The sequence below is a fragment of the Kwoniella dendrophila genome, chromosome 3 (assembly GCF_036810415.1).
Source record: "Kwoniella dendrophila CBS 6074 chromosome 3, complete sequence".
NCBI classification, from domain to species: Eukaryota; Fungi; Basidiomycota; class Tremellomycetes; order Tremellales; family Cryptococcaceae; genus Kwoniella; species Kwoniella dendrophila.
The window spans coordinates 1,917,620-1,937,802 of NC_089478.1; the positions used below are offsets into that span (position 1 = coordinate 1,917,620).

The 20,183-nt window shown below is 37.2% G+C and overlaps 7 protein-coding genes across 7 annotated transcripts; 3 read left to right on the top strand and 4 right to left on the bottom strand.

Annotated features, from left to right (window-relative positions):
* Nucleotides 1-72: 72 nt before the first annotated feature.
* L201_002996 (uncharacterized protein) lies at nt 73-2,593 on the bottom strand (the record flags this gene model as incomplete). Its single annotated transcript, XM_066218758.1, has 5 exons — nt 73-648; nt 728-1,127; nt 1,200-2,103; nt 2,182-2,315; nt 2,496-2,593. The coding sequence occupies 5 exons, from the start codon at nt 2,591-2,593 to the stop codon at nt 73-75; spliced, it is 2,112 nt and encodes a 703-aa protein (XP_066074855.1).
* Nucleotides 2,594-5,242: 2,649 nt separating this feature from the next.
* Nucleotides 5,243-8,389, top strand: L201_002997 (uncharacterized protein; the record flags this gene model as incomplete). Its single annotated transcript, XM_066218759.1, has 15 exons — nt 5,243-5,601; nt 5,681-5,735; nt 5,804-5,904; nt 5,983-6,124; nt 6,186-6,287; nt 6,365-6,766; nt 6,832-6,949; nt 7,010-7,078; nt 7,145-7,260; nt 7,313-7,352; nt 7,410-7,519; nt 7,599-7,820; nt 7,909-8,015; nt 8,104-8,224; nt 8,294-8,389. The coding sequence occupies 15 exons, from the start codon at nt 5,243-5,245 to the stop codon at nt 8,387-8,389; spliced, it is 2,160 nt and encodes a 719-aa protein (XP_066074856.1).
* A 501-nt stretch (nt 8,390-8,890) lies between these two features.
* L201_002998 (uncharacterized protein) lies at nt 8,891-12,480 on the bottom strand (the record flags this gene model as incomplete). Its single annotated transcript, XM_066218760.1, has 14 exons — nt 8,891-9,226; nt 9,358-9,756; nt 9,822-9,989; nt 10,051-10,110; nt 10,179-10,371; nt 10,438-10,492; nt 10,544-10,675; nt 10,751-10,961; nt 11,023-11,349; nt 11,488-11,675; nt 11,738-11,804; nt 11,869-11,932; nt 11,996-12,075; nt 12,136-12,480. 14 exons carry the CDS (start codon nt 12,478-12,480, stop codon nt 8,891-8,893), a joined length of 2,625 nt encoding a protein of 874 aa, XP_066074857.1.
* Nucleotides 12,481-13,049: 569 nt separating this feature from the next.
* On the top strand, nt 13,050-13,988 carry L201_002999 (uncharacterized protein; the record flags this gene model as incomplete). The annotated part of the gene is made up of 2 exons (XM_066218761.1): nt 13,050-13,673; nt 13,770-13,988. The coding sequence occupies 2 exons, from the start codon at nt 13,050-13,052 to the stop codon at nt 13,986-13,988; spliced, it is 843 nt and encodes a 280-aa protein (XP_066074858.1).
* A 352-nt stretch (nt 13,989-14,340) lies between these two features.
* Nucleotides 14,341-17,048, bottom strand: L201_003000 (phenylalanine-tRNA ligase, beta subunit; the record flags this gene model as incomplete). The annotated part of the gene is made up of 10 exons (XM_066218762.1): nt 14,341-14,627; nt 14,746-15,127; nt 15,201-15,606; nt 15,675-15,734; nt 15,797-15,866; nt 15,928-16,042; nt 16,163-16,432; nt 16,577-16,783; nt 16,867-16,977; nt 17,046-17,048. The coding sequence occupies 10 exons, from the start codon at nt 17,046-17,048 to the stop codon at nt 14,341-14,343; spliced, it is 1,911 nt and encodes a 636-aa protein (XP_066074859.1).
* A 527-nt stretch (nt 17,049-17,575) lies between these two features.
* On the bottom strand, nt 17,576-18,290 carry L201_003001 (uncharacterized protein; the record flags this gene model as incomplete). Its single annotated transcript, XM_066218763.1, has 3 exons — nt 17,576-17,656; nt 17,767-17,966; nt 18,068-18,290. 3 exons carry the CDS (start codon nt 18,288-18,290, stop codon nt 17,576-17,578), a joined length of 504 nt encoding a protein of 167 aa, XP_066074860.1.
* Nucleotides 18,291-18,807: 517 nt separating this feature from the next.
* L201_003002 (uncharacterized protein) lies at nt 18,808-19,720 on the top strand (the record flags this gene model as incomplete). The annotated part of the gene is made up of 6 exons (XM_066218764.1): nt 18,808-18,859; nt 18,928-19,037; nt 19,098-19,154; nt 19,212-19,301; nt 19,366-19,389; nt 19,481-19,720. The coding sequence occupies 6 exons, from the start codon at nt 18,808-18,810 to the stop codon at nt 19,718-19,720; spliced, it is 573 nt and encodes a 190-aa protein (XP_066074861.1).
* Nucleotides 19,721-20,183: the final 463 nt, after the last annotated feature.

Consider the following 20,183-nt stretch of genomic DNA (forward strand, 5'->3'; position numbering starts at 1 on the left):
GGCGCTGAAAATAGCAAGACAATCGGACAAATATCGAGGAAGAACAAGAATGAATATATTCAGATGAAATGGTTATGCCAAAGCTCTAATTGCTCTTGGTATTTTACCGACTTTTCTTGTAGCTTGATGATGTGTTTCAGTTGTATTAACAGAAGTAGTACTGCCGGTCCCACCGATGTCTTCGTCATCCGCATCCGATGAGATGACACCATCGATATCCATAGATTCATCCCCTGATGAAAGAGCTGGCGATGAACTTCGATTTCTTCTGTTTAATGTTGAAAGTGAGGTTGAAGATGATGAAGCGGCTGATGAGGATAAACTAGAGTTATCATTATCAGATTCAGTGTAATTTGATGAAGAGTTTAGTAAATATGGCTTGGTGGTTAATGGATATAATGACGCATAAGAAGGTGTAGGTGAATTTGGTAATGACGTTGATTCAGTAGTAGATGTTTCTTCTGACGAAGTTTTAGATTGGAATAAGTCAGATTTCGTGTAAATTGGTAACGCATCACATTCCCTTAAATCACCATTTTCATGGAAAAGTTGAATGTAAGCTGGAAGAGGTACAGCATCAGGTCTAGCATCTGGCATAGTTGATGGACAAGTACCGAATTTAATAGGTGTCGAAAGGATAACCACTTGCTATCGAACGGAAAAAGCAATGATCAGCTTTTGCGACTTGTATACATTCTTTTACGATGTGTTAAATTTGATAACTCACTGTACCATTAGGATTGGCAGCGTTTCTGCAAACTACCCTGATTTTCAAATCATGTCTAATTCTTAAAAATGGACTATCCATCTCAGATTGAGGTCTTGAACTACTTGGATTTTTTACCAGATCAGAAGTTGATGGCATAGGTAAAACAACATTGATTTTTCTCCATTTTTCACCTAAACCTAAACCTTCATCTGAGAAAAAGAAATTTCTTTGATTTCCGTCATTAGCTAATAAACATGGTTTCCTTCTAATACCTCTGAATGGAGTTTCATTGTGCGATAACAATCCACCATCAGCGTAATCATGACCAGGTGAGATTAATTGGTGTCTCGTAGAATTTCTTGCAGGTTGTTCAGCTGGGATAGGGAATGAAGATGTGAATGATTGAGATGGGTTTGATCTAACCAAGAAAAAGCAAACAGTTTCAGTCAGTCAACATGACAGCTTGGTGATCCTGAGTGATTCTACTTACGAGAACCTTTCGGTCTCTTCCACTTCCATACCCAATTCAAGAATATGCGTTAACATATCATCTTGAACCCTTTTGCCTAATATGTCACCATATTGTCTTTCCATGGGAACAGATTCTAGTTCTCTTGAACCTAAGGTAGGATTCGAGGTTGCAGCAATTGAAGTGATTGATGATGACGATGATCGACTTGAGGAACTTTCGTTTCTTGTATGTACTGAATCAATTTCCATTGGCTGGTTGTTGCAATTGATGTTTCTAGCTCTGACTCTTAAACTAACTTTGAGACTTTTTTCATCACCATTGACGTCAACCCAATCAGGAACAGTTACTATACATTCTAAGGGACTATTACTGTTAGCTTCTGGTTTCAAAGTATAGTGTCTTTCTGTTTGATTTTGATGAGATGATGATCCTATTGACGAAGGTAATCTATGTCGTCGTACTGTGAAAGGTGACCATTCAGATGATGATTTTTCAGTTGCTCGAGCCAGTAAAGAATGATTACCGAATATCGAATCAAGTGATTTTGATGATTTAGGTTTGCACATGAGTGGTTGAGAAGGAATCAAATTATCCATAAATATATCACCGTTGCTCGTTCTGGGAATGGAAGAAGATGACGATGATGAGAATGAGGATGAGGATGGGCAAGCATAATGGGAAGATGAAGAAGGTGATTCGCCCCATCCTATGGTAGCATGAGCTATAAGTCCATACGATACGGTTGTCATTTCTGAATCGTGAGAAGGAGGTAACCATCCTGGTATTCTCATATCGAACGCCACTGCAAGTTGTAATTTTCTGGCATGTGGTCGTGCAGGATCACTTGACGGTATTAAAAGTGGTTTTGATGGGGAAGCGAGAATGAGAGTTGTCGTGTGTAATCTCATAGGTGTATATCGGCCTGTAGACCGAAAAAGATCGTCAGTTGACGTAAACATAGAATCATCATCATTATCGTACCATGAGATAGAAAGCTTACCATGATCATCCCAAAATTCTGATTTACCTTCCATCACTATTTTTAAATCTTTTACTTCTCTCAATCTACCTTGTAGGGGAGCGGGTAAAGCGGGTAATGAAATCATGATGTGACCAGGTAAAGAATAGCTCGTTCTGGTCATTTGTATTGAATCACATCAGCATTCTTCCATCATCAATTAACACGTCAACAACGCCGATCATTTTGATGATCGTCTTCCCCAAAACAATTTAATCGACAATCGGTCGACTCGAGTGTGATAGCCGAGTGGCAACCTGTTTATCAAGACTGATCGATGAAATATGCTTACTCACCCTGTATTAGGTTCACCAAGCATATCCATAACCCCTTCGTTTTCGAAGTGAATCTGTATCTTGGAGGAAAGGTAATTGGTGTGGGATTGGAATACCATCTTTGAACGAGGTCTTCAAGTTGGTGTTTCCAATTAATGAATGATCGATCTTAGGAATCGTTGAATTTTCTGTGTAGATGGCTTCGCTTTCGGCGTCACAGGGAATTTATCTGATATGGATTGCGTATAGATCGTTCGAACAGGTGCTGAGGGCTCGCTGTTTTGTTTGAACGAAATCGAGTATGAGGTACTGGATACTGCTTCGAAGCTAGATCGTTTTCGTTTAATGTAATGTCTTGTTGATAAAGATGAAAAGGATGTAGAAGAATAAGAATCAGAATAACCAGGTTGGTATTGTATTGGCTGAGTATATTGACTTGATGTTGCTTTCTATCCATTAGTCTGGATAGACCGAGTACGATTAAGGCGATGAGGTGTTGAAGGAGGATTTAGTTGTGAAGGATGCCTTGGAAGTAGTTTTGACAAAGGAGTAGATTGAGTCGACGAAGGATGAAGATTATTGTTTATTGGTTGGAAAGATGACGGGAGGAAATAAGAGCGTGAAGATCTTGAAGAAGGCATTTATATATAGAAATATGTTTGATAACCCAAATAAGGTAAGAATTCCAAGAAACGGTAGAAAGTCGTGGGGGTACATTTGACTTTGATGAGATGGGTAAGTGGTATGATGCTGACTGTCTAATCGGTTGAAATCAACTGGAAGGATCGGGTTGATCGGTCTATTATTGTTGTGTTTGATTGTATTAAACGTCGATCTCATAAAAGTCATATGTCTTGTTTGTCTTTTGTGTGCAAAGATGTGACAAAAGGTCGTGTTTCGTATCTAAAGGGTTAATGATGTGAGTTTTGAACATTTTGATAGCCGCTTCTGGTTGACTACCTTTGTTCTTTCAAGATGGGAAGGAGTTTTTTTGGTATGTTGTGTAGAAAGGCAGAGGTACAAGTGATTTTCGGAAATGGTAAGATACAAAATGATTGTGTATGAATGAGCAAGATTCAAAGAACAATAAGCTGTGTAATGTGTGTGTAAAATAATTGTACCAAGAACAATAAAAGAAAGAACAAGTTGGGTCAAGGGGGTGGCAAAGTAAAGCGAAGCGAAGCGTATGAGAAGATTAAGGGGTAAGTAAAATCAATTGTTAGAGATGATAAGATAATGTTATTGTTATTGTTGTTGTTATTCTTGTTATTATAGTTTGGCAAGGTTTTTTCAACGCGTGTGTTATTTTGCATATACTGACATTACACTCACTCATGGTCTGTATGTATGTATGTATCTACAGTCAACTTCTCAAACCTCCTTCAGGTTGATTCAACTGGGTTATGCTCAACGCTAGATTGTTAAGTTCCCTACTATCCATCTTCTGTACAGCTTCCCCTTCGCTGTTTCATATACGATTACTCCCAGATTGCTGGTATGGTACATACTTGAAACATTGTATCCAACAAAGGATTTTGTTTTGTGTATTTCTTTTTCACCATTGCCGAAGGGGGAAAGGGTACGTGCGTGATCAGTGCTAAGCGCTTCGTTCTAAAGTCGAATGATTTCATGATATATAATGAATGATGGTGGCTTGATGTGAAGAGATAGAGATTCCGAGCGGAGTAGTTGATCATAAAAGCTTATTGTTCATATGAACGTACAGTATGCCTAATGAAGAAAAGAACAATAAGACAGATTGACGCTTTGATGATCATCGATTGAACAATAAGAAATCTGCTCGATATGACACGTTACTCGAAGAAGGGAAGGGGTACGTGCCTTACATCTGTTCGAGCCGAAGTCGATGACGGCGTAATCCGTTCAATGCATCTTGTAAGCTTAAAAAAGTACAACGAGCGGAATGCAGCACGAAATAGTTTACAGGAGCCTGCATCTTCAGCTGCTCGTGGTGAGATGAGAAGCACAGAAGCATTCATATTGCGAATATGTTAACGTTGAGCATATTACTGACAATGAATAATCAAGAGATCACCTCCTTGGCAACTTCGCTCGTATGACAGACTCCTTTCCCAGGTTTCCTGTTCAGCTCGGTCAATTGAAATCGGTAAGATGCTGACGATTTAGATTGGATCGAAAATCATGTCATGTACGATAATCTTGTCCTGTGGCTTATCGTATAGATATTCAGAGCAAAGGGCAAGTATATTCCATTCGTTCAAGCTTTACAATTCGTCTCGGTAGGCCCGAGTAATACTGGTCACGTCAACTCTGGCGTAAATGCTTATTTGGCAGTAAGCATAAAAAGTGGATTTACTGGAATCTAGACTGTCTTCTTACTTCGGCGTGATCCGCCCCAGAATCTGGATTTTAAGCGAGTTAAGCGATCAATGCAAAACAAACCAAGCTGCTGTGAAGGCTAGATCCAATAGCACGAACAACATTTAAGCGCAGAGACATGATGCACCATGTTAAGATCCATTCATTTTCATTGCACAAGTCACGTTCAAGTGTATACAACCCTTCAACAAACTATGCTCTGAAGAGAGTAGCATTGCAACCAACGCATAATCCCCACTAGATAGATATAATAGGCACTAAAATTAGCTTTACGGTTTCATCTACTCTTCCTTCTAACTTTACAACTTAAACTCGCTATAATTTTAACCAGACGATATTCAACGGAAGAGCAAATGGTATAATCAGATATATATGTATATACACTAAACTCTTGCGATAAAATCACCATGACATCCCCTCACCAAGACACGGACTCTTCTATTCAACGTAATTCATCAGCCATATTATTTGGATCAGATTCAGCAGCGACCGGTTCGTCATCTACGGATATGGGTATAAACGAAAATACACCTTTACTTGCCTCGAAAGGAGATCAAACAAAGCAGAGACAGATCAATAATCTTCCCAATTGGAATGAAAGTAGTAATACAAGTGATAACGGTTCGATAAAGATCGATGAATCTGATGATGGAAGAAAGAAGCCTAAAGGGAAATCAAGCTCACTGCAATATGCAGCTAAATTGAAGCAAAGATCAAAGTATTATGTACCTATAACAGATTGGCTACCTAATTACTCTTGGTCGCTGTAAGTTATATACATCTAAGAAGCTGACTATTTGATCGCGAGATGTTACGACACGACGAGTCTGACTTATCTTTGTTAGGTTTTCCGGAGATTTGATAGCTGGTTTATCAGTAGCGTGTCTGCTAATCCCACAAGTGAGCTTGACGACTTCTAGTTGAAAGACCCAAATGCAAAAACGAGCTCACAAGATTCCTGTCAACAGTCTATGTCATACGCTAGTGGTTTAGCGAGATTAAGTCCTTTAGCAGGTTTATGGTCAACCGCAATACCAGCCTTAGCTTACGGTGCACTTGGTACATGTCGGTGAGTTGTTGTAAAGATGTTTAAGTTGCCGTGCTTGATCTCAGATGATCGTGTAATAACCATGTCTTCCATCTATAGGCAATTATCCATTGGTCCAGAAGCTTCTCTTTCTTTACTTATGGGTCAAATGATTCAAGATGCTGTATTAGGAAACCCTCATCATAAATCCAAACATCCTGAATTCAATGCTGCCGCTTTATCGGTAATAACGACTTTCCAGGTGAGTGAGATCTGGCAATGCATGCTAGGAATGCGGACTGACTCCGGTGTTTTTACTATAGATCGGTCTCATCACCAGTATCCTCGGTTTACTTCGTCTTGGTTTTTTAGATGTAGTCCTTTCTAGAGCTCTTTTACACGGTTTTATAACGGCTGTGGCTATCGTAAGTTGATGTGACTTGGTAACCCCTGTGTAAACATGGTGTCTTGTCGTTTACGCCATTGAATAACTTTAAATTAGATCATCTTCATAGCTCAAATGATCCCAATGCTGGGAATGGAATATATCTTGTCACATCCAGAAAATTCAGAAAACGCACCAAATTTACCATTGGACAAATTGATTTTCACTTTAAAACACTTAGATCATATCAATAAGCCGACAATGATTCTAAGTTTCACTTCTTTAGGGTTTTTGATCTTAGCTAGAGTAGCTAAACAACAAATTGTGAAAAGACCTGGTGGAACTTGGGTAAGATATATACCTGAAATTTTAGTTTTATGTGTTACTTCAACTATACTTTCTGCTGTTTTGAAATGGGAAGCTATTGGTATAGATATTTTAGGTCAAATTAAAGGTGAAGCTGCTTTACCTTTTGGTTGGCCATTAAATAAGAGAGCTTTGAAGTATTTTAACTATACTGTTAGTCACCTGGATTAATCCTTCTGCTCTGTCCTTGTGTTATTCATACTTATACTACCGTATAGTTCCCCACCGCCTTCGTGTCAGCGGTCATTGGTGTAGTCGACTCTATCGTAGCTGCGAGAGAAAATGCAATGAAATATGGATATGCAGTTAGTCCAAACAGAGAGCTTGTAGCTTTAGGTAAGCTGCCGTCCCGTGCCTCTAGCGAATGGATCTACTAGCTAAAAATCCTGAGTCCAGGTGCAACTAATCTCGCATCTTCCTTCTTGACTGTCACTGGATGTATCCCTATCTTCGGATCCATCACCCGTAAGTTATCAGCTTGCACTTGCGATATCTTAAAGATCGCTAACAAGGGTGTATCCTCATCATCAGGATCAAGGTTGAATGGTCAAACAGGTGGAAGAACTCAGATGTCTAGTATGATTTCAAGTGGAGCTATTATTTTAGCTATTTACTTCTTATTGCCTTACCTCTACTTTTTGCCCAAAGTGAGTAGCCGTTTGCCACATACTGAATTACAAATACTGACAAATGTTTTAGGCTACTCTTGCTGTAATCATCACCCTTGTTGTGTATAGTAGTGAGTCATTCGATGGTTCTAGCAGAGGATAATAGTACTGAAGTTTGACTTTTATAGTTCTCGCGGAAGCCCCGCATGAAATTATGTATTTCTACAAGATGAAAGCATGGACCGATTTTATGCAAATGACTGGTACATTCATCTTGACACTGTTCTTTTCAATGGAAGTGAGTTCAGAATTCCCATTCCCAGTGTTGATCCTAGATGTTCCAGGCCACATTCGCTGACCGTCATTTTCGATTATAGATTGGTTTGGTTGCTTCTGTCGTTTTATCGTTAATTTTGGTAGTTCAAAAATCATCACAACCTAGAATACAAATTATAGGTAGAGTGCCTGATTCAGATCAATGGGCACCTGTGGACGAAGAGGAAAATGCACATGAGGAGATCCCTGGTGTATTGGTAGTCAGAATTAGGGAGAGTTTGAGTTTCGCAAATACTGGTCAATTGAAAGAGAGATTGAGAAGGGTAAGTCCAGAATTTGAGCAAAGTCAAATTCCTTCTTGTAATACTGTAAAGAATTATGTAAACTGATTCCGGGCTTACACTGTTATAGCTTGAATTGTATGGACATAAGAAATCTCACCCATCTGATGAACCAAGAAGAGAATCTGCAAAAGCCTTGATTATGCATATGGGTGAAGTACAAGAAATAGATGCTTCGTAAGTCCTTCTTATACTCTCTAAGTCAAAATCGTGTATCTCCCATTAACAACTCGAATTCGATGGTTTTACTGCTATGATCGTATAGAGGTATACAGATTCTCTATGAACTTAGTAGAGCATATCATGAAAGAGGTGTAGCAGTCCATTTCGCATCTATAAAATCAGGTCAAATTGATAAATTCAAAATTGTTGGATTAACTGAACTGGTAAGTAAAACAGTATGATATATATTGAATACCAATCAAGCTGAATATATCCGTCCGTTTATTGTTTAGCTTGGTCCAAGTCATTTCCACGCTAATTTACAAGAGGCAATGAAAGAAGTTGAATCTATGGGTTATGGAACTAGTGTTTTTTCTAGATTCTCATAATCACAATTTCAATCAGGGTATCCTATTTTCCGACAATTCATTCGATCCTATCAACTTTTAACAATTTAAGTAAATTGTAAAGCCAAACATCCAATTTTTTCCTCACATTTGCCATCCTTAGTACTATACTCTTACTTGAATGATGTTTTTCTCCTTATTGCTATTCTTACAATTTCAGTGCATAACCTTAATAATGATTGGATCATGTGTGTGTATATCAAGAAATGATCGTGTATATATATGTTGAGATCTAGGATTAATACATGAACATAGATAAATGTAGATATAGATGTATCTCATGTTTAGGCGTAGTAGAGAATCTAAATAGTTTTTAACGATTTATAATTTAAATGCATATGTTTGGCAATCAGTAGACAATACGATAATGTAGCTTTACTTGTTAGAAGAATATGCTATACTGATTAATGCATGTATGTCTATGTTATTATTTATCTCTGATTGATATGATATTAATACAGTGTTTGACAAGGAATTATTATACTATCTACCTGTCATACAGTTACAAAAACCTTTTTCTTCTGCTCCACCTTCAATTTGAATGATTAATTCACTTAAACCTCTAATTTTCTTTTTTAATAATTTATCTACTCTATTTAGAACTTTTTCACTATTTACATAAATCAAATCTTTATCTTTTTGTTTTTGATTGTGACTTTGGTTATTATTACCACCTAAATAAGGTGTATAAGATTTTGAAGGATCAAATGATGAAGGTGAAATTGATAATTGAATATGAATTGAACCAATTAATTCACCTTCACATCTTGGCCAAAATCTAGGTGATGCATAATTTGCTACTCCATCAATTGATTTTAACTATTGTTGTAAAAAAAAGGAAAAGATATTTCAGTCAGTTACGTTTCTCTTTCATTATGGTTATTCCTCCCAAACTCATTTTTTGACATTTGATTTATATACAATGTTGGATTGATATTTTTTTTACTCACTTCAGATAAAGCATTTCTGATTTCTTCTTCTTTATCAGAACCAACATCTAAACATAAAACTTTACCTGAATCTATAACCAATGGAATTACACTTGCCATAATTAATACAGCTATGAATAAACTTGCAATAGGATCAAATCCTGTCCATCCTGTATATTTAATCAAAATAGTTGATACAATTACTCCTACACTACCTAAAGTATCTGCTAAAACATGTAAAAATACACCACGCATGTTGTGACTGTGTGCATGGTCATGTCCATGTCCATGATCGTCGTGAGAATGTGAATGTGAAAGTGAATGGTCGTGATGATGATCATCATCATGATTATGACTGTGGGAATGTGAGTGATCGTGGTGCGTATGTGAGTCCGTATGAGATTTCTCATGGTCGTGATGCTGAAGGGGCTTTTATGTCAGCTAAAATGAGCACGATACGTAATTGAAGGATTAGTGATGCTTACATGATGATCATGTCCATCATGCCCGTGTCCATTGCATGTTTCGTGTTGATGAGCATCATGATTGTGCGCATTAGCATGGGCGTGGGCATCTTGCTGGGCATGCGATCTCAGGTATCCAGATGATCTTCTCTTAGCTAAGGTTCGCTGTGGGCGCGTAGAAGCTGAAGTCTGTGAGCAAGCGAAATAGATTAGCCGGATCACAATACACAGTCTGTATAGCACGACTTACGCCTTGTGACTCTGAACGATGATGATCATGATCATGAACGTGGCCGTGTCGATGATCCGCCTTTGTAAAATGATTATTAGTCCAGTCTGACATCAGGACAACACTTGAATGAGGGCCACATAACTCACTTTCTTTTCGTTGACGGGTATATGTGAATGTCCATGCGAATGTGCATGACTGTGTCCGTGACCGTGATCATGACCATGACTATGACCGTGATGATGATGACCACCAGTAGCCCACATACCAAAAAGGTTAATACCTAATCCCACTGCAGACACAAGCAGCAATTGCTGAGTTTCCATTTCAGGTGGATCAAGCCTAATCATTCAGTATGAGTGAGCCTATCCGGTATCGTATAGTGAAAAAAGAAAATGGGTATCTTACACTCTTTGTATACCCTCAAAAATGATGAAAATAGAAATAAGGATAAGGAAACAACCTGAACATCAATCAGCTTGGTTGGAGAGGACGGATTTCTCGGGTGACTCACCATTTGCAAAACCACTCAAAGTTTCTACTCTGGAATATCCAAATGTATACCTTCCATCAGGTTTCCAAGTTGCAGCTACTGAAGCCCATAATCCTACTGCTATCCCAAAACAGTCGAATAACATATGAATAGCTATTACGGAAGAGCACAGCAGATTAGCCGAAAACCGCAACGGGCAAAGTACATATATACGATCTCGGAACTTACCATCTGAAATCAAGCCTAATGAATTAGTCGCTACGCCATATACCATTTGAACGAACATATATGCTAAATTTAACAAAAGGAAATAAAAGATTTTAGATGATGTGGGTGTATTAAGGATTGTTTGGAGATGAGGTCTCCATTTTGCAGGAAGAAGTGACATGAATGACCATGATGATCTAGCTGTTGATAATGATTTATTGGTAAAACCCCACTGCGAGTGTCCGAAATGCCGTCAGTTGGGAGTTTGACGAAAGTGTAATTGCTTGACTTACCGGTGATATCCTATCCTTTTTACCTATTTTCTTTCCGCTTGCCATGATTGTACTAAATAAAGCTAGAGGTAAAAGTACCAAGAGATCGATGGATGTTGGAATAGGATGAAGAGCGAAAAACTGAAGTACTGGAATAGTACATATGAATAGTATCCTATCTCTGTTGGTTTTTAGTTGTAATACTGATCCAGGTGCAGAGGAAGATGTTGTCGTCGACGTTGAACTGGCAAATGGAAAAGGAATATATCTAACTAATAAACCAGTAATGAAAGAAGCGAATCTTTGTCCAGGTATTGTTGATATAGGTAATGGTATCGGTATTATATTCTATTCCAACAAAGGGATTTTAGCCGAAATCCATATAGATAACCCCCAAAAACAAAAAAAGAAAGATTATCGATAGATGTTTCTAACGAACGTGCGTCGCCAAGCCAGAATACGAATATAAGAAATATGGTTACTAACCATTTGATATAATCCAAATACAATCATAGATGACACTGCAGTTGATATAAGACAATGCCATAATCCTTTATCATTGTTTGATTTATCCTTATCTTCATATCGAGTTTTGATTTGTGATATATCGGAAAGATATTGGTCGGCTAAAAATGTAGTTGCGGCAAAGACGATTGTCCCGACAAGGGAGGTAACTGTAATAGAGAAGAAATATCAATGAAAGGCCTTGAACACTGTGAAAGGGTTATTGGCTTACCATTTTGTGTCGCTGCTTGACCTATAATGTAGATTGAAGAGAACAAGATGGGCAGGATCGGTGCGAGCTTTGATACATTCATGATGTTAGCTTAGCTGGTTTTCTGACAAAACTCGCGCTTGGACGCTCACACTATTGATATCCGTCAGACTAACGGAGCCCACCATAGAGCTCATATATGCGATGATGATTAGTCTGTAGAGGTTATATGTCAGTCCATAAAACCATTCAAGTGATTACCATACAAATTGTACGAACCGGAGGGGACCTATATGTTGTAACGAGGTGAAAAAGGCGACTGATTGAATAGCCAAAGCTATACTCAGCTGTATTGAATTCTATAACATGTTCATTAGTCTACAGATACTTTGGGATCACTCATGCATATCATAACTTACATTTGCGCTTATCTTTCCATCTTTACTTTTTCTCCTAGAATCACCTATAAATTGACCCAATTGACCAATAATTCTACTTGACCATAAACCTAAAACTAACCAACCAATCCCACCACCTAAATGTCTAGGATCATCTAAAACAGAAGTTTTCGAAGCTGTAATAGCTAACGCACCAATAAATAATCTTAAATATGAATTTGATCTAGTATTACTGCCATAATTGGATTTTGATGTGGATGTGTAAAAAGATGAAGAATTTTGTTGTTGACCTAAGAATAATGATTTACGTGAAGGTACTTTATGAACTGTTCTATGTAATGGTGTAGGTGTAGAAGGTGCTTGCATCTTGTTATTGGTGATGTAAGCAACACCTCGAGTTCAGTACAACAAATTAACGTATAACTCTATCTAGTTATATGATGGAAAGTGATGAAGTAGTGAAGGCTTTATAACTCCATCTCATGTCAAAAGAGCATGGACCCAAAAAAAAGAACGGCAAAGACGCGTCAAAAGGTCAAAGTTTCATCTTGGCGTTGTTACTTATGTCATAATACCCATCGATAAAAAGCTTATCTCACTCTCTGTCAAGTCAGATTAACAATAGCTGTCTTCCCAGAGTAGAAGTAGTACCGATATAGATATAGCATGATTGGAAGCAAGGATATGTATGCATGAGGTTATGTATGATTCAATTCATAGCCTCATAAATTAGGTCTCTATTGTCACAATTTATGTTGGTGTCCATGTTTTGCCGTATTCCGACGGAAAGAGCGATTTTTTTGGACTGAAAGACTTTACAAGTAATTTGAGGTAGATTGATGATCGACATCAGTTCTGAAATTTACAAGTTAGTATACATTTCAATTATACATTGCAGTACTCAGAAACAGAGACATCAGTGTCATTCAGTGATCATGTTCAGTAATTCAGTAGCCCTACGATCTTGCGTCAGGTGTCGTTCTTTGCGAATTCGAGGTATATCGAGACCCAATCGACTTTTTACAAATACAGCTCGATCTTATAGCTCAGCTGAATCCAGCACATCAACAGCAGTAGCTCATGAAGCTGAGGCCGATCCTGAAGAGTCGGATAGAAAGATCAACACATGGTTTTTGAATCATCAACCTACTCGAAAAAAATCTGTTATGTCTACACCTTCTTCTTCTTCTTTTAGCGATAATGCTTTAAACAATGGTAAAGAACAAATACCATCTACATTTTTCACGAATTCAAATGTCGATAATGCTCAACAGATACATTCAATACCAAAAAATACACCTGCAATCTTGCTACCTTTACATGAGTTCATGATTTCACCTAAATCCGAAGCTACAGAAGTAATACATAGAGAAACTGTACAGATATTTGATTGTTCTTTATTATCACAACAACTAGATTTAAAAGGTCAAGGTGATTTAGTTAATTCTATTGATATTATGGATAGATCAGGTAGTTATTATGATTGGATTATTTTGGTTCAAGTTAAAGGTAGAGGTAGAGGTGTTGTAGCTAGAGGTGATGGATTAATTAGAAGATGGGTGAGTTATTAACAATTCTCAGGATTTTCAAAAACAAACATTCACATATATAAGCTTAATTATTATCTTGATAATTTGATAAATATCTATTTATAGTTACTCAAGAATCCATTACATTCATCAATCAAAGCATCACCACATGAATATCCAAAAACACCAAGAATATCACCTGATTCAGATTGGTCAATTATACCTTTAGATTTAGGTTCAACGGTTGATGGTGACACTAATAATTTTAGAGCATGTATAAATTTAGTTAGTGAAGAAGGTAAAGAAAGATGGAAATTGGAAGAAATGTGGGGTTTGAAACCATAATGAAATAGATAATACAGATCATTTCCAAAGAACGAAGAGTCATTATTACAGTTGAGAATAGGTCACTCTCTCATTGCAGCTTCCGGCTGGACGCTCATATGCCATTTAGACAGACTTGTCACACGCATGACCAGAAACTACATTCTTGTTGTTATATAACGCTATCTTTACGGGAAGGTGAGATGGGTCCAGCCGGACGATGGATGATATCTGGTCAGATAGCACTGTACACCGCAACGGATCATGTACTTCGCAATTTCAGTTCATGTATATCATGTGGCATGCATCTATCTAAACATGTATATAATCTACCATTCCATCTTTCCATAAAATCTCTTTCACTCATGACAACCTATAACAAAGGTTCAACATCAATTTCAAGAGAAGAACAAGGTCTAGTCAATTCAAAGTTATTCAATACACTTGGGTGTAAAATACCAAGTGAACCAATGATAACATCCCTTGACCAAGGTTTGTTTTCGTCATTACCGGAAGAAGGAAGTGCTGATTTGAGTGTTGATGCAATTGTTGACAATGGACCTTCTGATGTTGAAGTGGAAGGTGTAGGTTCAGTAGCTTTTAAATTTGGTTTTGATCTGTAGTATACGTTGGCAGCTCGACCAGGGAGATATGTTGGGTCTAAAAGCGTATTAGATGAATTTATCAGCATGATTCTTTCTTTAAAAACCAAATAAAGAGAGGCCATGCTTGACAGAGGGAGAGTGGAGAATGAAACAAGAAAGTTTCAAATACCCACCTTCAGAAGAAGCAATATAATAACCATAAGCTTTATCACTCTCTTTTCGTTCTAAAAATGGAACGCCAAGAATTTGCATAATTCTATCTAATAAACCATGTGTAGTTTCAAATCCAGATTTTTTATCCATATAAACTGCACATAATCTTCTATAATTTTTAGCTTGTCTTTCTTGTTTTAAATCTTGTATAGTTACATCAGAACATTCAAAAATTTTTAAAGGTAATGGTAAAGCTTTATTTTCTCTAATTGTTTTTAACATTCCAGGTAATAATGATGTTCTAACAACTTGATATTCTAATGATTTAGGATTAGCTAATGCTACTGCATAATTTCCTGGATCAGGTCTATTTAAAAATTTGAAATTTTCATCGTGTGAACACTATCATGCGAAAAACTTCAAGTCAGCTTTCAATGTGATTTTGAAAGCTTAAAAAAAGCACAAATCAACATACCAAAATCAAAGGTAAAGCTTCGATCCATCCTGCTTGAGCACATTCTTTCCTTATCAAATCACCTAATCTATTCACTGGGAAAGCTTTTGCGACAGTGTTAGTTGTTGGCATTGATTGAGGTAAATTGTTGAATCCATAAGCAATAGCAGCATCTTCCATGATATCACATTCATGTAAAATATCAGGTCTTGTAGGTGGGACTTGTACTTCGATTGCATCCGCGTCGTCTTTGGAAGGTTCAGCTGTTAACGACATTCGAGTGAGGAGTGTACAGATTTCTTCTCTAGAATGTGTTAAACCTGTAGCTGCGTTGATGTATGAAGAAGATGCATTGGTGGTACGAGGAGCAAGAGGTGGTGATAAGTGAGATGAACCGTCCGGCATGGTGATTTTGACGGCTTCGATACTAGATTGGATGGAACCACCGAGAAGTTAGCTGGTATTACAGGTGACCCTTTAGAATACATCACTTACGTGAAGGGGATGTCGGTGTACTCGGCAAACATGGTAGTGATCATGTTAATGACGATGTCGCTACGTCAATTGAGTTTCAGCTTTTCGTCCTCGTGATATTTGCATGCGTTGATGTTACCCACAGTTTTGTTTTATCAGTAGCAGTAGTATCAATGAAGATATTTTTCGTTTTACCGGCGATGATTTTGGAGTCTATTATACCATTTAGCGTGGGGGGAAGCAATACAGAGGCTGAACAAGATGATGGACTCACGCTGAGAGTTAATGATAGGAGGCATTGATAATACTTGATCATTACTATCGTAAATAATAGGATAAGCAGGAGCATCCCTGATGATATTAAGGTATTTTGCGAGGTGTCTATCGGTCTGAACCAGTGAAAGAATCGCAGCACACATCATTAGTTTCATATTCAATACAAACAATCATGCAGACAAGGTTGTAGAGATTAAAAGAGGCGGGTGTATACATGATGATGTTTTACATACCTCATAAACAGTCATCAATTCTTCTGCAGTATACTCCTGATCTTTATTTAGAGGAGCAAATTTAATTTCTTTTGGATCTTTACACATATATCTAAATGGACCTTTTATAGTATCTAAATCATGTGTACCAATAGCAACGAATTTTCTTTGTCTACATAAATTTTGATGTAATTTATCTTGTAAATCAATAAAAGATTCATATTCTAATTGATTCATTGGTCTAGATAATCTTAATACAGCTGATGCGAAATATGGTCGAAGTGGTGATGTCTAAAAAAAGATATATTGGTTTTAGTCTAGTCAAGTTACTCATTTATAAATAATGTTACATTGCTGTCAGGAGTATTTGCTGACCCAAAAGCAATATAAGGACACAGAATAAATCAGTTGATAAAGAGACACTCAAACACTTACAGATGGTTCAACAATAACTTGTTGCATATTTTCAGGTTCAGATCTAGTATATTTAGGTGGTTGTTCTTTTTGTAAGAAAATTCTTAAAGATCTAGCTAAACCTTCTAAACAAAGTAAATCATATCTATTTGCTGGAATTTCAATTTTTAATTGTGGTGCTGATGTGGGTAATCCTTTTGCTCGAGCCTCTTCTACTTCTTTAGTTGTCTAACAAATATAAAGTAAAGTGATCAAGTAAGTAAAATAGCATTGTCTGAACGGTAAAATTCAGTCCGCTGAGTAACACTTACATCTTCATCAAGTTCGATACCAAAATCGAAACATAATTCATCAAATTCATGAGTAGAATATTCTCTTTCCAACCTTCTATAAAGTTCAGCTTTATCTACAGAGATGGTAGGCTATAAAGACATGATGGAAAATTAGTTGAATGACCTATATAATGTAACTCCTCTTCAATCTTACTGACCATTTTGATGTTCTATATTTCACACGAATGCTCAAGATTCGTCTTTTAAGAGTTTGTAGAACGGGTTTTTAGTTGATATAGACAGAAATAACAATTATGGAAATCTGAAATCCAAGTAATCTTCGCTTTCAACTTTCAGTAGATTGACCGAGTCGGATTTTGTATGGGAACGGAATCAAATATCACCCGTGGCATATCTACCTCTCAGTAATACCAAGTGTATGAAGAATATATGACAATAACAAATAGCATGCGTATAACGAGAAGGTTCATACAGTTGATGAGGGATCTCAGTCAATCGTGTAGATAAATTTCATACTAGGTAGGTAAGGTATGCACTACTGGTTTGCCGAAGAAGATAAAGAAAAATGCATGATATTATCGACTACATTCTGTGTATATAGTTCGTCCTTCGAATTGAAATACACGTTTTTTTTTTTTGGGAAAGAGAATGACCTCATCTATCATGACTATATATCGTCCCACATCTTCATATCACCTAGCTTCCTCCTGTATCAAAAATAAGATATTTACTCTTTAACACTGTAACCAACAAGGTTTCTTCGACCGACGATTTCACCGAGTTTGAAGATACCGTATGCTTCAACAGCCTATTTTTAGGTGGATCGCAAAATTGTGGAAAGCAAGGTAAAATTCACAATATGTTCAGCAACATGCCCAATGAAAATATTATTTATACATATCCATGCCAGATACTCACAGCAACACCTAAACCAGCCCATGCACCAGTTTTCAATAAATCTCTCCAGTAACCACCATTTGTTGCTTTTGACCAAATTTGTGAATATGCTCTAGCCCAAGTTGATAAATCAAGTGGTGGTGATAATTTTTCAACTTGCCATACTTGTTTAGCTACTGATGCAACTACTTTTGAGTTGTATACAAGTGGTTCTCGATAACCTATTATAGATAAAACATGAAGCAATTACGCCAAATAAGTTTAGAATACATTACTACTCTGTTCCTGTTCCCAAAAGCAAATTCTCTCAAATATAACTTACCACCTAAAGCAGAACCAACTCTTTCACCTAAAGGACCTGCAACTTTCTTTACTGTTGCAGCTGATTGAGCATAAGCTTTTTGAGCACCTTCTACAGCTTTTTGTACATTTGGGTTATTTAATGGTGATTGAGCTGAAGATGATGAGGATGAAGATGAAGATGATGAAGAAGAGTTGAATCGTCTACCGAAAGTTCGGGCTACTCTTGATACTTGAGGTCTCATCTTTTCTTGTTTTTGATGACTTTTGGTCTAGGTTATAAGAACAGTATCAAAGATAACTCTGATAACGTCTAACAATCTAATATCAAATCAACATCTGTCTGTAGGTTGAACGGTTGAACATCCACAGTAGTAAAAGTAAAGGAAAGGCCCGGAGAACGCGAGATGAGAATCCTCTGTGATCTGATTAATGAGACGGAATTAGACGGTGTTTTTACCCGATGTGGCACCATACAACGTATTAACATATCAATATATATTGTCTTGCTGGAAAGGGAGGAAAGGGAGGAAAAGGAGCCCTTTATATCTTCATGTCCCTGAATCCTGAATGATGTTAGTTGTATGTAGACCGATGGCGTGTATCACCAATATATCATAACCGTCCAAGTCCAAGGTAGTCAGTCTAATCTTCTACATCTTTCCAATTTCATTCTTCATTCTTTATATTCCTTTTCTTTTCAATCCTATACATTCTCTATAATCAAAACAAAAACAAACAAAAAAGAAAAGCAAGGTCAAAATGAACAATCCAGCTGTTTCAAACTTGGTCATCTCTCTCGGTGCCATGCAAGGTTAGCTTTCTGTAGCTTCCCTTTAAAATGAAAAATAGCTAATCCGATTTGTCGTCTGACCCACTTAGTGGCCCGAAGAATCCCTATGGAAGATCCTCAAACAATCAACTACCTTCGAATTGGTTACGTAGCAAGTCAAGTTATCTCTTTGGCCGTTTACTACTACATAACTCTCAAAGTGAGCTATTTCACTCTCTTCGACTTTGGGGAAATTAGCTGATAATCAATTGACCTGTAGATTCGAAAGAGAAACGATTTAACTGTCTTGAAATATGTTAACCCTGCTCCTCCTATGGTTAGTTGCCTCTCGCCGCTCTGTTCGGCTTTTCAACTAATACATTTCCGTTATTAGAACCCAGATGCCAAACCTGAATTGGTTCAAACCACTGTAAAAGATTACGATCTCGCTGAGGTCGGTAAAGCTATCAAGAGTTTGTTTGTTGTAAGTTAGCTTCAGTGTAATTCATCGAGTCACATCAAGCTAATATGATACAACCATTTCGTAGTCTCTCGCTTTCATGGCTTTCCTCGTGAGTTAATAAATAGGATATCACTTTCGTAGATTCAACCACAACTTACAGATAAATACTGATTATACTCAATTCGATTCCAATTGAATAGCACGGATACCTTAAATACACTCAACCATTATTCATTCAAGGTTTAATGGGATTAAAATCAACTTTAGAATCAAATCCTGCCAAATTACATTTATGGGGTAAAAAAGCTGAAGGTGATTTATCAAGACCTTTCAAAGCAGGTGGTGGTTTATTAGAATCTTTAACTGGTAAAGCTTCAGGTCCACAAACTGATGCTGCTTCAATCAAAGCAGCAGAAAAAGCTGGTGGAAAATCCGAATAATTCACTCTATATATTACATTCAAGTTATGTCATCAGATTATAGGATGAGGATATAGGTGTTCCGCTTAAAAAACGTATAAAGAGGTGTAGATGATGTAGAAAATACACTATATCAAGGTCTACCTAAATCATCCCTTGGATAATGTATAGATTGTCAAAAAGATTGCAAAAAGGACAAGAAACACAATTTCAATTGAGATATCGCTGCTCATGCCATTTGATCAATCGCACAGTGTAAAACAGGAAGTTCAAACATTCACATCGCGCCAAATAGCTGACGTCTTGTCGAAGAATGCGATTCATGCTACTGTGCCTGCTAAAACATGCAAAGGCTGAATCCACTGATACCCGTACTTTGGCAATATACTAATTCAGATCAGATCAAGTTAGATATACAGAAATCATGCTAAAGACATATTCAATATATTTGGCAATCTATAAAATGGCTAATTATGTGAGCAAG